This window comes from Phyllopteryx taeniolatus, chromosome 20 (genome assembly GCF_024500385.1).
Source record: "Phyllopteryx taeniolatus isolate TA_2022b chromosome 20, UOR_Ptae_1.2, whole genome shotgun sequence".
NCBI classification, from domain to species: Eukaryota; Metazoa; Chordata; class Actinopteri; order Syngnathiformes; family Syngnathidae; genus Phyllopteryx; species Phyllopteryx taeniolatus.
This window is the reverse complement of record NC_084521.1, coordinates 14,398,643-14,416,621: the sequence shown is the minus strand read 5'-3', so window position 1 is coordinate 14,416,621 and position 17,979 is coordinate 14,398,643. Positions and strand designations below refer to the sequence as shown.

The 17,979-nt window shown below is 42.8% G+C and overlaps 1 protein-coding gene across 1 annotated transcript in view; it reads right to left on the bottom strand.

The window, feature by feature from the left end:
• Positions 1-17,979, bottom strand: part of zfhx4 (zinc finger homeobox 4) — an 88,594-nt gene that overhangs the window by 33,328 nt on the left and 37,287 nt on the right. The window contains exon 6 of the mRNA XM_061758250.1: positions 8,425-8,659. Coding sequence (XP_061614234.1) covers positions 8,425-8,659 — 235 coding nt within the window. The remainder of the gene's footprint in view (positions 1-8,424; positions 8,660-17,979) is intronic.

The window sequence follows — 17,979 nt, the reverse complement described above, 5'->3', positions numbered from 1 at the left end:
TTTAGACACTGGACATATTGTATCTGATGCTGGTGTATCAATACAATAGTTCAACAAGAGATTTGAGTGCAAAATATCACGCTATTTTGTCCCAACCCTACTCCATTCTTTATTACATGTCACTTCTATTCATTTTTCAGATCTGTATATATGTGTTTCTAAATGAAGTGTTTCCTCTTTTTTGGTTGCAAAATGAGAAGATGTCATTTTATGAAGAGCTTGGAGATGAATCCAAGGAGGCATATTTGTTTAATTTGGACAAAGACATCCTACATCAAAGTCAAGACCCCCAGATCATTCTGTGGATTTGTATTTTCTTTTTTCCCTCCCTTTCTCTCCCAGCATCCTTTTCTGATTCGGTGTCACATTTTTTTCTGTCTCTCTCTATTTTCTCAGTGTTATTAGGACATGATAAAAGCAAAAAAGGGATGTCATGACACGGGACCCCCTGTAAGCATTAGGAGGTGGGAGAGAAAACGAAAGAGAATGACGGAGAGGGTGGGGAGGGTGCAAAGGGGAGCGGCAAAGATGAAAGAGATTTTGTCTGGAAATGATTGCTCACAAGGCATTGATTCTGAGCTTTAATCTCACACCGGGTGCTCAAATTTCCTATTAGGGAGATGAAGAGAGAGAGAGAGAGAAACTGAGTGAGAGAGAGAGAGAGGGAGAGAGAGAGAGAGGGAGAGCGGTTGTCATCACATACTGTACGTGGGAGGTGAAACTTGGCAGGACTCACAACCTGGAACAAAAAAACTTACATTTGCCTTATTCTAGACACTTGCTTGGCCAACATTGTACTATTTCTTTTTACACTACATTACAGCAAGCAAACGAAGACTGACACGCACACACATCGACGCACACACACACACACACAGATCACCCCCTCCCCACACACACACACGCACGCACGCGCACACACAACAAGCCATTGACAGGGGCTATTGCTGCAAAGCTTCCTCCAGTTAGCGACGATTAGCCTGAGCTATAGGTAATCAATAGCCTCTATCAATGCCATACCTCCCGTTGATGGATGAGGTAAAGGAAAGAGAGGAGGAAGGAGGGAGGGATGACAGAAATTCTTCCTGACAATAACAATTTAGCATGTGGATCTGCATGTGTGTGTGTGTGTGTGTGTCAGCCGCCTCCGATGTCCATCTGCGAATTGTATCATCACCGTCTCAGATTAGCGGCTGCTTGGACCAAGCCCGAGAATTGCCTGGTTACCGTGGCTCCGGCCCCACACGGGCCCCCTCCCATCACCCGATTGTTTGTCTTAATGCTGTGTGACACGGCTCATTGTTTTGTCCATCTGTGGTTAAGAGTCAATGGACAGAGGGTGTATGAGGGGGTCAGGGAGGGGGAGAAAAGAATGGAGGTGAAGGAGGATGAAATAAAGAAGAGCGGGGGCTAAAGAAAGAAGGGGGGAGGGCAGATGAAAAAAAAGCTGAAACAAAATGAAACGAAGGAGACTCCAAGTGAGGGAAAACAGCCTATAATAAGCGTTCTGCATCAAAACTAACTTTCTATTCAACACTTCCTGTTCCAGAGGCTCCTGGGTCCACATGGACCTTAAGGGCGGCCTTTTGTGACATCACAGACGTACGCGACACCCTCTTCAAAAGGCTTAAGTCATATTTAGTATGCGTCCTCAGAGCCCGACGGCTTTGTATTGTAAATAAGGCTAATGTGGCATTGGTCAGGTATGCTAATTCAGATAATCAGCGCAATTTTTGCAAATTATAACTGTCAGTGTGGCAGGGCACAGAATCCTTGGCGGAAAACATGAGGGAACAATTTAGCGCGGGTAATACCCCCTCCACCAAAGAGCTGCCTCCACTCAAAGAAAAACAATCAGGCCAAGCTCTGACCGCCCCCCCGACACACCATTTCAAAAATAGTTTATGGTGAACGAGGCTCATTTCTTCAGTCAGGCTCTCTACAGTATGTGCACACACAAACCACACGGTAATGATCATTTGCTTGCATGGAATTATTAAAAAAATGACCACACTGCCTCAGAGAGCTTGGTTTGGGGGAATTTGGGGGTAAATTACTGCTTGCCCAAAATATATTAATAATACATATATTCTGCATTTGAGTGTGGCTTATTCTCCTTTGGCTAATTCATCATTTCACTTGATTACGTGCGTTGTAGGGCAGAATTGGACTCCAATGATTTTACTACTGACTTTTCTTACTTACTACACACACACAAAATACACATGATTACTGGCTTTGTAAACCTCAGTTATGGATATTTAAGTTAGTACGAAAAACAAAAACAGAGCATACACCTATTGAGCGGCCAATATGGTACGCAAGCTCAAGCAATTAGTTTTGATTGCTTTGATGTAGTTGAAAAAAAAATACAGTTTTGTTGTTTGCAGTGGTGTTTCTACTGACATGTTTTTCTGCCTTTTATGATGCAGCAACCACAGTAATAACTATTGTTAAAGGGAGACTGTACTTTTTTTCAGGGCGATTCTTTTTCATTGCGGCAGCGAAAAGCGAATGTTTTTTGTAAAGAATTTGAAAATATGGTCGAATTTCCATGCACATTTAGTACATTTAAAAGCAATTTAAAAAAATATACTGGGCACTGCCATATTAATCAATCCGGATAGCGACGTCACGTGACAAACGCCTACACAAATGCTTCTCCCTTTAATCCCGAAAGGAGGCTTCATTGTTTCAAATCACCATGACCAAATACCGTAGGCCTAAAGAGAGATATATTCCTTTGGACGAGGAAGAAGCAATGCCGCATGTCATGTTTTCAGGCACAAAAAAAGGACTATGGTCAGGCCACAAGGATTTTTCATTACAGTACGGTCGCCAATGTGCTATGAGGGCCAACTTCAATATAAAAGCACAACAAATCAGACATGGACATCAATGCATATTAATCTATTTTGAGTTGGCCCTCATCATAACGCATTGTATGAACAATTGTTGTGGCAGCTGGCTTGACTTGTCTTTGTCAAATGAAATTGCTAAATTAAATCAATAAATAAATATGGTTCATGCAGTGTAATTGTGAATGTGGCCTTCTCGTTCCAACCGTTGTCCTTATTTTTGGTCGCTCTTCTTATGGAACTTGCAATTGTCAACAATCACCAGGAATAAATCCTCAAATTAGTCACCACATATTTTCGGGATTATTTATACATATTTTTCAAGCCGTATGAACCTCCCCAGAGTTTTAACAATCCCCCACCCCATAACATCGACAATACTCATATAAACAATTTTTATAACACTCTGCAACCTTTTAAACATACAGTAATGCACAGTAGTACTGTACACAATGTGCATTCTATTCCTTGAAACATGTTTTAATGAATTTTATTCTCGTTTTTTTTTGCAATATTAATAATTTGGGCTGGCAAGTGTTCATTTTACACAAAAACAAAAATACAGCATACAATTCCAAATCCCGCGATATGCTGAATTATGCCATATATGAATATGAAAATTTACCAGAAAAAAAATCACAGCATATACTCCAAATCACGCAATATGCCGAATTATGCATGCTATGAATATGAAAAAAAAAAAAAAAAAAACATCTGCAATGCACCGAACCCGCAATAGGTGAACCGCTATAAAGCAAGGGATTATTATTATTCATATTATGATTATGAATTATGAATTACACCAATCAAGCCACGTGTTAATTTGCCCAGTGTCCCTTTCATATCGCTCAGGCAGTGTGAGATTCTGCAAGTGCACCAAATGTGGTGAAGATGGTAGGTAGTCTAACTAGTTGTAATGTGTGTAACTTTGCAAACCAAAGGAGGTGTGTGTGTGTGTGTGTGTGTTGCATCCATTCTCTCGTTCCTCCGACCATCTGTGCATGTTTATGTGATGGCAGCAAATTACGGAGACAAACCCTGGGAATTGATGTCTGTCTGAAGAGAGACCTTCGTGGAAATAAAAGAGAAGCAGTGGAATGGTGAAACCATCCCCACCGAGCAGAAAAAAAAACATAAAGGAGGGAAAGTGAGAGAGACAAACCAATAATGCCTCAAAGACATCTTGATGTCATAACACGCATACATAGAAAATTATCTACTCTCTTTGTTGAAAATCACGTGATCACATGCTCACAAATGCCGAAGCGAGGATTCATCAAGGAACACGCTCCTCATGCAAGTCCACATCTCCATCCATTTACAAGCACATCGAGGGCTAATAAGTGTCCATTAGGCTCATTTTAGCCTACAGCCGCTAGGAAAGTGTTTAGCACGGCGACTATAATCTGACTAGGACCAAGCATGTCCCAGAGCCTTATCACTCAATAGAAAACAAAAGGGCATACAGAGTACACATACACATGTAATAAATGTATTTTTGGTCTTCAAGTTAGAAGAGGTCTTTTGTTTAAAAGGGGGACCCAGACAAAGAAGGTCATCTCCCTCCCTGTTTAATGCATGTTGTGTGGTGGTGGTGGTGGGGGCGTGCAGTGGGAGGCGGGGGCTACGGATGACAGGCCTTGCTCTCACAAGTAATTACCTCCATGAGATCCCATCTACCATCGTTTTTTCATGGAGGATAGAGGGGAGTGAAGAAAAGAAGAAACAAGTACGCAGGGGGAAGAAAAGTGCGCCCTTGTGTTTCTGCTTGATCTGATTTATGAGGAGCTTTACACATGATGGTCACACGGTTGGCTAATGGGCGATGAGACACGATCACACGCACACCTCACGCACCACACACACACACACGCGCGCACACACCTCACAGTACGGTGCAGACAGAGCAGCAACACAGTAATAGTCCGAGCAAAATCTCGTCACTTCAGAGTCTGCACAAGTTTAGCTAAAAATTGTCATGTCGTGCAAGCTGTCATATTTCACTTCTTCTGCATGGATTTGATTACACAGCTCCATTCAGGGCATAATTTCATTACTGAGTGCAGTAGCGCCCACACAAAAAGATCTAATTTCTCTTAACAACTTTTGGACAACCCTCAAAGCAAAATGGCCTCCAAAGTCCTTCCACGCTGAGAGGCAATTCATTTAAGCTAATTCTTATGATGCAAACTGGCTTTTTTTTCCTCTTTTTGAATCAACTCAATTATCTGTAACACTTCTAACTGTGCACACAGAAGCACAATTTATCACAGTGATACCGACACAGTGGGCTTTTTGTCTTTGAGGGAAACCACTAAAGGATCATGGGAGGGTGTAGTAATAGAGATGGGAATTCAACTAATTGTCCTTGATGAACTATGTGGCGAATTAATATTAAATGACTTGATAAATTGTCTTTTTGTATTTTTTATAGAATAGAAGAAAGTCTCTCTGAAAGTTCTGAATTCCTGTTCCCATGCCTGTGTTGTATTGAGCAGAATCTTACTGCCATAGCGGAGGCCTGCTCGGAGCGCAACTTCCCGTAGCTGACGTAGACGACAAACTAGTTGAGCCTCCATTTGCCAAGATGTGATTGACCAACAATCCTATATTGTGATATATTATTTAGTTATATTTTTTCCCCCGAATATATCCATTACGACAAAACACTCTATCATTAGTATTACTTTTACTGTTAAACCAATAAAATAAACTTGTGCAAAGAGGTGAGCAGACACAGGAACAAAGCAAGCCCAGGAGAAGTGTTGCTTGCGTACGCCTGTCAAAACACCTCCTCCACTATGTTGCGGCTCCGTAGTGCTGTACCCTTAATTAGGCCGTAAAATCAGCACCCAAATTGTTTAATGAAAGCCATTCACATGTACATAAAGTCTGGAGCATTCGGGCCCTTATTCCCAAATGGGCCTGTAATTATCTGGCTCAGTGCCAGGTCCCGGCTTTAAGAGAAAGATACCGGTCAGCACTTAAATTAATCTTTTTCATACCGCTCTCTAATGAACCAAAAGTGCTCGAGTCAGGAATTGTAGCCCCAGAAAAATAATAGCATGCGCACACAAACGGACGAATGCAGGCTCTTTAAAGGTCCCATATTTTGGCTATTTAGACCTCCATAGAGTGACTCTCTAACATGGACTTAGTATCAAAGTATCAATTTCATTTGACAAAACACCTTGGTTTTGTCATACAAGTGTCCAGGAATGGCCCCTCTGAAATCTACTTCTGTTTGACCCAGTTTTGTATCCACTTTGTCCATATTTGGCTAAGACCGCCCCCTTTCCCCTGATTGGCTGCGTCCGTGTAGAAGACCCACTTGTGAGAACACACGGGTTTGTTATGTTGACAGCGCTGAGAGGTAGGCGGAGAGCTTCACTAGTGATGTAGATAAGCTCGTGAAATTCGAATGACCTGATTTCTGGTCTCTCGGCAGAAAAATGTCTGGAACTCAGGAATGCATGGATGATTTTTAAATCATATTTCATATGTTTACTGCGGCACCATAGAGACAATATTTCATCCCAAATACTCGCAAAAGTTGGTTTGCCAAATTGCGTCCCCTTTAAAGGGACCACTGGCTGGAAATGTTCCCTACTCTGAAGTTGTTTCAGTCAAGGGGGGCTGTGCAACACCGCTTAGTTCCCCCTCAATCGTATTTCTTCATCTTTCCAAAACTTAATTGCTTGTGCAGAACTACTTGAGAGCCCCTACCTCAACCCCATGAAACAACCTTTGTGATTTGTAATAATTTGACTTGAAGTTTTGTCCATGTAAAAACTACTACTACTTTCTTTAACCATATGCAAATAAAGAGGATTCTGATTCGGATACCTAGGCCGCAATACACTATTTTAATTATGGACTATCATAGGATTGAGCTTTGCTTGACAAAAAAAAAAAAAAAGCTGTGCTGATGTGTACACTGTAAAGGGTATTTTCTAGCCCTGACATATCTGCCATCTACCCGGATCACTTAAAATATACAGTCAAAAAAGAGGGCAAAAGGGGGCCAAAAAGTGGTTTGGATGCTGTGAGCTTCCTTTCAAGCGTTGCAGTAGTTTCCCCTTGGAAATTCCCCATCGGTAGTCAAAAACAACGCATGAAAGGAGGCAGCAGTGACAAATTTGATGCATTTGAGGAGCACAGCTTTTGAACTAGGTGCAGGGGTCAAATTTAGCTTTTTTTTTGAGAAATCTGGTCACGCTCACAAAGACTTGGAAGTGTGTGTGTGGTGGTGGGGGCGGGGGGGCGGAGTACGGAATCTAATCTAAAGAGTGAGATAGAGAGATGCGATGAGGAAGTGGCGCTGAAATGCAATGGATTTCCTGCTGCGGCTCCAAATCTTACAGAAATGTGATCTGTGTGTAATTAAAACCAAAGTTACACCAGTAATGAGTGTCCATGGCAGGGTGGGGAGTGTGTGGTCAAGACTGGATACTTTGGGAAGCACATGCACACACAAATGTCAGGCCAAATGCTATGCTGGAATGCTATTCAAAGCATGCTACCTTCCTCCCCCAACCCCGCCCGCTCCTTCAGGTCAAGCAAAGCAAAAACAAGTTAAGCGCTCATTTTCTCCCTACAGCATTAACATAAGGATGACTAAATAATGGACCCTGACTCTTCTGGTTTAAATTACACCACAAGACCCCCACTCTCCTCCTCCTTACACCCTCACCAACCATCAAACCCCCACTCAAAGAAAAACGATTAATCTTTCTTCTCTCTTTTTTTTTTGTTTTTTTTTTGCTCTCTCTGAATGTTTTACAGTTCTGTTACACTTATTAGCTGCTGGCAGGACGGAGACCCTTAAATGAAAGCCAAATTGCTTTGGTCATGAGAAAGGAAATGAAAGCTCACTCCAGGGAGAGGCTGCGTGTGTGTGTGAGTGTGTGTGTGTGTGTGTGTGTTGATTGTAAGCGCGCACAGGCTGCGAGATCCTCCCAAGGTGAAATTTCATAAGCTGCCCGCCTGCCCGGGATGTCCCTGTGCACGCAGCTTGTGTGTGTGTGTATGTGTGTGCGTGTGTGTTTGTGGGAGATAGAAGTGCGGCAGCCTAATAGGAACAGTATGCTCATTTTGGAGAGATTAGGAGGGAAGGACGGCTCTGTATCAGGAGACGTGATGTGGATAGGAAGGCCAAAGGCGAGAGGGAGGGAGGACGATTTGACAGCATGTAAAGGGAGTGGTGCGAGAAAGAGGAGATAGCAGGACTGTTAGGGAGGAAAGTAAGGTGGATGTAATTATAGCCAAGGGCAATCACACTGGGAAAAAAATAACATAAGTGGAAAAATAATTTTGTAAAGGTTGCAGATGTATAAAGTCTGCATGCCTGTATGAGATAACTAGGACTAGAAGGATCATGTGTGATAACTAATCCTTATTTGAGGCAACGCCTTCATTGATAACTATCTTGTGTATATGCCTGAATGTTGACATGAAGATTATCCAATGGGTAATGTCAAAACGTTGACCAAAATGTATTGGGATTCTCCTTCCTTCTTGGTATTTCTGCTACTTTACTACTAAGAGGAACTAAAACAACACAGACCTTGGCTGGATAGACACTCCTTGACCTGGAACAACTCGTGGAGGGTGAATCCGTCGTCGTCCCCTCTCAGGCCTTGCTGGTGCAGTTGCAGCTTCTTCAGGCCTTCGTTCTGCTGGTGCCGGGCCGAGCGGGCGTGCTGCACCAGGTTGAGGCGAGCCTTCGTGGAGTAGTCGCATAGCATGCAGTAATAAATGCACGACTCTGGGCTGTAGGCGCTGTCCAGCTTGTGCAAGTGCTGTTAAAGAGAAGAGAACAGGCAGGCAGCTTCTTTAGAAGTGTCCTCAATGTACGAAAGAACTTTTGGGAGAACATCAGGGAAAGACGTTGCCTTAATCATGCCTATATCATTTACCACTTTATTACCATTAAAGCTTTTCATTCTGCTCTGGTTCCAGTACGGTTCCAATGATCCACAGCCCAGAAATCCCACTTCCCTGGCTTCAAACAAGCCAGAGACGTCAATGGATAATGTCCCAGCCACTTTGTCTTTTATTTCCAGCTATACATGTTAATTACACATTGCAGTAAGTGAGCTGAAGCAGCCCTAATAAAGCAAAAAAAAAAAAAGAGGCCAAAAGCCACTTTTGGTTTTGTGCTTAATTTTGCGTTTTATGGAAGCATCATGTAGCGGTTCCAACATAAAATTTATCTCCTATAAAATATTATATGATAACAAAGAAAACTAGAAGAAAAACAGAGCTGTGTTCATGCATACAGCCTGTAATTCATTAATTGGATAAGTCTGAGGTGACGTGCAGACTCAGCACATAGAAAAGTCAAAATAAGGAGCTGGGAGGAAAAAGCGCTTTTTCTCTGAACATTTACATTGTCCAGCTCTCTTCATTGTTGCCAGCTGCAGGGGTTTCTCATTCAACGTGTGCTGTCAGTTGCAAGCCCTGCATCTCCACTTGCCTCTTTAATGGCACCGCAGCCATGCAAAGCCGCCCCCTACCTCTCGCCCTGCCCTCAGCGCCCGCATGTGCACAAGCTCAGAAACATGCACACACAGCACAGCGACCCAACCCCCCACCCACCCCCTGGTCTATAGCAACCCACCTTGTCCTGCTCTCATACACCCAGTCAAGCCAAGCATATCGAGTGTGCCTCTTGTTGCTGCCGGGCTAATGAACAATGCACAAAAACAAAAGAGCGGGCCAAGCTTTTATTATCTGATCCTCTGTGGTGGGAGGAGGGAGACTGCAAAGACACAGGGGCAAATGCTGCATTTCCTTCGTAAAGCGCGAGCGAGGTTTCAACGCACGGATCCAACATTATTTCCTGCGACGTCCAAACATTGTTGCAGTCATAAAGAACAGGTGGGGACAAGGGTGTGGGCGTGTTGTGTTTGTGTGTGGTGGGCTGCAGGTGTGTGAGTTCTAACCCCCCATCTCCCCTTCCGTCTTTGACAAACAGGGATTAGAAACTTAGGTACAGCTGCTAACACGTCTTTTCTTCATTCGTTCTTTCTTTCTTTTGTCGGAAATCTGACCAGGTTTTTCTCATGAGGCGGTGGGACGTCCCTGCGCAGTCAGAGGCCCTTTCAGACATCTTAAGTTTTAATTAAGTCCGAGTTGTCAGAAGAAAGCTCCCCGAGACCAGAGCTCAGGGCCATTAATTACAGCTATCTTTGTTTCTCTAAAAGGAGGCCTCCCTCGCACTCTTTCCCCCTCTCGCTCCGTTTTTTTTCTCTTCTATGCTTCTTTTCTTTCCTGCCCTCGCTCGAAGGAGAGAAGTGAGCTGCGGTCATCGCACATACATGTGCCCGTGGACACACACATGCATATATCACATGCAAGAGTTTAATATCTTTGAAACATTTCTCCCAATACTTTTTTTAGTGAAACCAATCATCATGTCCTGGCCTGTCATAATGGCCTTACATAATCGCACCATATGCTATGCAGCATACACAAGAGCCCCTATAGATCCTCGACATCTTGCATTCTGTCATCAATCATTAGTACTTCAGTGTAAAAACAATGGTGCCTTTCACCGTGCCTTGTTTTGTGTTCTTTCTTGATTCACTCGGGATTTCACTCCAGTTACTTATTCTGTACATAAATGGGAACTAGCTACAATGAATGCAAGTCCTTAGCATTGAATAGCGAACTAGCACTCAAACAAGACCTTGATTTTGTCCAGTGACAACAACTGCAAAAAAAAGAAAGAAAGGCGCCGTATAAATGTGACAAAGCCTGTGTTCTTTTTCTAAGCCTTGAGCCACTGATAACTCTGCGAAAAAGAGTGAGGTTTCACTCAAGTCATCCTTGAATGCTTTTCAAATGTTTCTTCTGGCAAAGCCATCCAGGTAATTGAACCGGTTGGAAATTAAAATGCTCATACAAATCAGCAGCGGCCCCAAAAATGCGTCACATGGTTCAACATTTTGACTTATTTGCTTTTAGGTTTACGAAGCTTCAGTCAGACAGAGTTGAATGATACACTTGGGGTTGAAGCGGGCTGCCAGCTAGGTTTAGACCTAATATTAATTCTCTCGCCATCAGCACATTCCAGAGGGTTTGTTTAAGACTTAAACTAGAGGGCTGTCTGTCTGTCGCTCTGGCACTCGGCAGGCGCTCTGGAGATCGTAGGCCAGAATATCCATGATTTATGAATGTTTAAAAGAGCACTTTGACTCCTGCCAGGCGTGGGCTGCGTAATGCATATTCAAACACACAAACACACTGTTCCTGCTCCTGGGTTTGCGCTTGTGTCTGTATTCCATTTGAATGTGGATATAATGGATGAACCTGCTCTCGGGAGACATCAGTAGGACTTAGTTGTTTTGAATTAGTTGGAAACTGCCATTTTTTGGGGCTACGTGTAAAAGACGATCATGAAAATAAACTCTAACTCTTACCTTAGAAATGTGTGGCTGTGGATAATCCCAGTGTATGCTGCTGGGCATCATTTATAATACTGTATAAGCACGATAAAAGTTGTTCACTCAAACAATCAGATTCCATTAAAACAAAGTCTGCAGTTTCCACTGATATGATGGCTTTGTTTGTTTTTACATAGACAAGACTGACCACAATATTCTGATCGAAAATGAGAACTAATACTGTACATAAACTATATATGTGATAACTTCATCAAAATTGATTTTTTTTTTTCAGTAAATGTGAAATCACAAGTACTGTTACAAGCAAATAATAATAATAATAATAATAATAATAATAATAAAAACTGTGACCTGTGTCAGGGCATCGGCATGCTAATGGAAGTCAAATTTGAGACTTTTTAGTTAAGGACGGAACACTTTGTGAAGTGCTTTGGTGCAGCTGCTGGAAACATTCCACTTAAAACGTAGTGTAGTACTTGGTTATACTGTATACAACGTTCTACCGGATTCTCAGGAGAGCCCTTTGCATTAATACAATAGTGCCACCTTATTGCCTGTATGTGTCCACAGAATTACAAAAAACACTCACACGCCCTTGTGGCTTATGGCACCTCATCACAACTCCTGGTGGTGGTTAATTGTTGGGAATTAGTGTTTGGCAAACAATCAAATAAGCTAACATTCCCGGCGGGCCAATCAAGCTCATAAACAGCCCCCTTGTCATGGGTAGACCATAATGTAGCATACACACCTCTCTGGATGGCGGCGAATGTGCACGCTCACATCCCCCCAGCCCCTCACATGGAATGCAAATTACCACACGGGGGACTTACTGTTTATTTGTCAAAAACACAACATTGTCAATCTTGTCCATAAAGCACACACACGCAAACACACACACACGCACAAATTGGGAGAGGGAGGAGGAGAGTTAATTTGACAGGTGTGGGAAGCTCCCGTGTGGTGTTTTTGCTCCTGTGTGTGTGTGTGTGTGTGTGTGTGAGAGAGAGAGAGAGAGAGAGCGGCTGACACAGGACTACATTCATTATTCTGAATGAGATGTTTACAAAACACCTTTCTGGCACACACAAACACAAGTACACACACCTCGGCGCTCACTCGCTTGGTTTGTGGGGCGGGGAAGCGGCGGCGCTGCATCACATTCATTTGTTCTATGTGTGGTGGCAAAGCTGTCTCATTAACTGAATTCTTAATAAGGCAAGGCAAAATACAGCCTTGCAAAAACTTCTTTCATCTTTCTTTCCATACTGACGTGTGTGTGTGTGTTTATGCATCAGTCATTTCCAGAGCACTTTTTTTATTTTTTTATTTTGCGTGTTCCAATCGTGCGCCTCCCTTTTTGTCTTTGCCTCCGATTGTGTGCGCAAACTTGTAACGACAAATATATTTCAAAAGCGGAAGGCTCGCTATTTCCACCATAAACCATACGACAAATTAAGGTATCCAGCACAAACATGACCCTTTCCTGTCATTGAGTGCAGAAGCAGGCCACTAATGAACACATACTGCCACTATAGCTATGTCTTAATAACCGCTACATGTGAGTCAGATCATTTGCATACATGTTTTAAATGTAAAGAACCATCACGTACAGTACATTTCTGTGTCCGCTGAGGAGAGGGGTGCATACATGCAAATGTGCCCCCGTCACACTGCGACAAGAATAACCATTTCATTTCATCAGTGGGAGCAGGGAGCTGGTTGTCGGCTGTACCCTCCTTGTGGAGCGTCGCCAGCTTCCGGTGCTATCCCACGGGCCCCCCGGAGCCATCCGAGACAAAAACAGCCCCACTTGGCCCAGCAAACAACAAAAGCGTGTTTTGTTCCTTGAAAGTATTTTAAACACATAGCAGCGCTGGCTGGAAGGCTGCCAAGTGTAGAATTCCAACCTGTGCTACCATCTCCCAAATACGTTACTGCCTACCACCGCTCAGCCCGCGGGAAAAAAGTTGAGTGAATAGCGAGATCACTGTTGATGAATCTGCGGCGCTAAAAAAAGAAGCTGAGGGCTCAGGTGCGTGTCACCTTACTTCCACCGTTAGCAAGAGTAGCAAATGCAAGGCATTGGAAAGACAAATTTGAAGCCACAAAAACACAAAAACTGTGACTGCATATTGTCAGATGAAAACTTGCCAGATTTTTAACAAGTATCTCTCTCTTCCTGAGCTAGTACTTCCCCATTAGACCACACCTCGTCCATTGACTTTCTTTTATCGCAGTCAAGATAATTACCACATTTACTTGGTTTTCAACAAACAAAGCGGCAACCACTTCGGATGATGATCATAATGTGTTAAGCAGTGGCCTGTGATTGACTGGTGACCAGTTCAGGGTTTAGTCTGCCTTTTGCCTGAAGTCAGCTGGGCTAGGCTCCAGCTGTCCGTGACCCTGAACACGAGGAGCAATATTGAAAATGGATGAATGAATAAATAGATAAATACATTTTGAGCAGGTGCTTGACAATAAATGTCACTGGCTGATTGATGCACACAGGTAAAAAAAAATAAAAATAACTGGCCATTAAAATGAATTACACTTCTTTGAATGTAAAATATCAATGCTTTCGTGGAAGCATGTCGTTTAACCTTGCTGCCCATCATAACATGGTGAGAGAAAGATTAAAACTGTTTTATGTATTTATACAGCAGTACTTTTTGAGACATGGATTTTCTGGCCAATTATGCTCAAACATTTCCAAATATTAAATACACAAAATACAGGCATGGCTCTGAAAATATATATTTAAATTTCTAGTGCTAAATCTGCCTAGAAACAGGGGTGTCTTTCCATGTACAATAGTGCTTTTACTAAAATACTTATATCATCAGATATGTACTGTAACTACATACTAGGCAAATCTTCGGCTTTATTTTTCACATCCTCAAGGCAACTGTGTCCTTTTGTATAATTGCTATGCTTAAGACTATAAAAAAAAAAAATCCTAAATAGTACTAATAAAAAAACTTCTTTCTTCCTTCTTGCTGATCTTCTTTCCTTATTTTGCTTGCAAAGCTTCCACTATCATAAATGCTAAGAAAAATATTTCCTCAAGCTAAATTGCTTCTCCTGTGTCTCAGTCCTGGCTGATGGCCGTCCCATGTAATCACAGCTCTGAGGCCCGTCCATGAGGTGCATGAGGGCCCATGGGCGAGCTTAGCTTAGGTCACCCAATAATAATAAGCATCCATTGCATAATGGCTGCCAAGGCAAATAAATGAATTATCACACTGAGTCTTTCGAATAAAGCCTCCTGCCATCCGTCTGCTAGCATGCACTCTCCCTCTCTCGTTCTCTCCATTCTGCCTCTACTCTTTGCTCCTTGTCAGCAGACACAATGAGGACGCAAAGGCGATAAAGCTTTGGGAAAAATAGTATAACTCCTCAGGCCTACCGACCGGATTTCTCTTTCTCTCACTTCCACACACATGCATACATTATACACTCTTCCAGTGGTGATGTAAGCATATCTGACATATGGGCCAAAGGTCAATCTTGAAGTTCACAGCTTCCTGACCTTCTTGGCCCCCTTTCTTGGAAAAATCACTTCAGTCTCCCGAGCCCTCATTTTTCTCTCTCCCTTTTACACAAGCACAGTCGTCACCCCCGCACCCCCCCCCCCCCCAACACACACACACACACACACACACACACACACACAGCCACCCCCTCACAAAAGGAGGAGAGAAACAGCCTTGCTAAGGATTTACATGATCCATGTCTTCTGGTTTTAGTCAATGAAGCCTAGTCACACATATTTTACATTGTACTGAGCCAACAGTTGGGAATAACAGACTCAAAGAAACACAGACGCCAGATGAGGGCTTACTTACTCATCAGCGCTTGTGTGCATGTGTGTGTGCGTATGTGTGTATTAGATGTCTTAAAAGCCAGTTTACCTCCACCCCCACCAAAATGGATGAGTATTTACATTAGCATTAGATTTAGACAGCAAGGCTCAGCCACTTATTCCCTATTAGCTATCCTGACCTTAACCCATTAGGATCTAAAAGCTCCTGCTTGTCTCTATTGCTGCCAGGTGACTCTGACCAGACCTCCCCATATCCCTAAACCATCTTCTCCGTCATCTCACAATGGGACAGAGATCACAAATCGCCAAGATCAAGATGGTTAAAATGCTAACATGCTCACAGGATGATATTTTTTCCCAATGCTGTGCAAGGGGGAGGGATTCTGCACAAATGCTAACAAGCTCTTGGGCAGGGTTAATCATTTTCCAGTTTTTCTAACATGCAAAGATGCTTTGGGTGAAAATCAAGGCAAGGCCTAATTGACAGGATCTGTGAGAGACGTCAAGAAAAACAAAAATAAAAGGAATGGAAATCTGGGGCTTCAGCTAATTGCTTGGTACCATCAAAGAGGTTTGTACTACACTGATGTTGTTATATTTAACTAAAACCGAAAGAGAAGGGAAAATAATTTTGGCGCCGGGAGGGGCTGCATTTTTTTCTTTATTTTTTGCCAAGTTTGGTTTTCTTTGCTCTCTTCAAGCTGCATGCTTTCCAAAAGAATATATATCCATGAGTAATAGTTAGACAAAAGGAATGGTAAAAACGTGGTGAAGCAAAGTAACCGATTGGTTTGAGAGACAAAGAGAGTGAGAAATTATAAGAGGTGAGAACAAAATAACATGAGACAGAAGGGAAGAGAATGATAGGGAACAATCTAGACAAGCGTAGTCGGGTTCAAATCACTAATTACACATTCCTGAGCCTGTGAAGGGAGTATTGTTTTCCAGTTAGCCCCTACCCTGTCACATGGTTTCACTTAGTACAAAACAAAAGGTACAGGGAACAAAACACGTCTCACACCGAGAGTCCTGCTAATGAAAGAGAAATGGGAGAAATTATCCCCGGGGTGGATCCTCATGAGAAATCGGGTGGTGATTATAGGCCAAAGGGAGTTCATTTTGAAACTGTCACAAAATGTCAGACTGCCTGTCTCTTTCCTTTAAGAAGTGCAGTAATTAAATCAGGCTCTCATCATGTAGTAACACTACGCACATGACATACTTGAATCACACCTTGCGATCTTTATTTAATACGAGCTGTTGTTGTTTAGCGTGCCTTGCGAGTGATTGGAAAGATGGCACACTTGGTTTTTGCTGTCTCTGTTACAGAGGTCCAACTGCCTTTGTCTGCATACTTATCTGTAGGTCGAGACTAAAATAGAGACCGTGTGTCTCCAAACACACGTAGATAATTCCTGTAACAATTACTGGCATGTCACATAAACTCAACAGACCGCATTTTCAACAACCTGATTTGTTCTGTCTAACCCCATAAACTGGATGCTGCTATCCCAAACTTAGAGGAGAGGAGGCTCCCGTGGCGGCATGAGCAGGGAACAGTAAGATGATAGCGACGGCACCAGAGGGTAGAGTTGCCTGGCCGGTGGTGTTTGTCCAGATTCTGGCAGTGTAAAGGAAGGATATTGTTTTCCCTTGAAAAAGCCTCAGCCGTAGTCCACATACCAGCGTCCACTCAACATACCAATGGACTCTTTGAAGATTACTCAAATGTTTGCCTTTGTTCCCCCACCAGCCCGCAACCGCCCAGTCTGCTAGCCCTAACCTAGACTCCTGCTTGACTGAAGAGGAAGGAATATACAAAAAAAAGCAGCATCAAATGCCTTTTACAAGGAATGCCCATCCATTAAAAAAGGGACACTGTCTATCGAAAAGCTAAACAATAATAATCCCAAATAAAATTCATTAGTAAGAAATCGTACAAAAAGTTGAGCACTCCACACCCACTCCACAAATATGGAAGACATGCTGCTGCAATAATTATGGGGCTGCTGCGGAACATGCTTTAGCAGAGCTAAGCAGCCCATTTTACTAATGCTCCTACTTATTATATATCATAATTCATTCATTTATTCATTTCCTGTACCGCTTATCGTCTCTAGGGTCGCGGGCGTGCTGGAGCCGATTCCCAGCTATCTTCGGGCGGGAGGCGGGGTACACCCTGTCCTTGTCGCCTGCCAATCGCAGGGCACACATAAACAAACAATCATTCGCACTCACATTCACACCTACGGTCAATTTAGAGTCTTCAAGGAACCTACCATGCATGTTTTTGGGATGTGGGAGGAAACCCACACAGGCACGGGGAGAACATGCAAAACTCCACACAGGTGACGCCGGATTTGAACCCGGCAGATGTGCTGACCAGTCGGCCACCATGGCGCCAACATATCATAACTTTTAATTTAATTCTTTATTATTGTGACATTTTCTTCCAGACAAAGACAAAATGTATCCTACACCAATCAAAATGTGTTATGGCTGCACTCAGGCCCGAACTATTTTCTCATATAAATTTTGTGTTACCACAGTAATGAAATTCCTAAAAAAAAACTACCAACAAACTAATAGAAAATGAATGGGGCTGTTGAAATTAGTCCCTTTTTTTCCCCAGGTATGCTGTTCTAACTGTGAGACGTGTTTCTCATGTCATCGCATTTTGTTGACACGCTTTGGATCTTTATCTTTTCTGAAAATGAAAACTCACCCTTCTGTGTCAATAATAAGTAGAGCAAATTCAGCAAACAAACAAACAAAAAAAGCAGATTTCGATGAGTGTGTATTGACTTTTGTTAGAGTGGGACTATGGAATTTAGATTATGAGTCAATAGTATAGCCTTTCAAAAATCCTTCAATCCTGTTG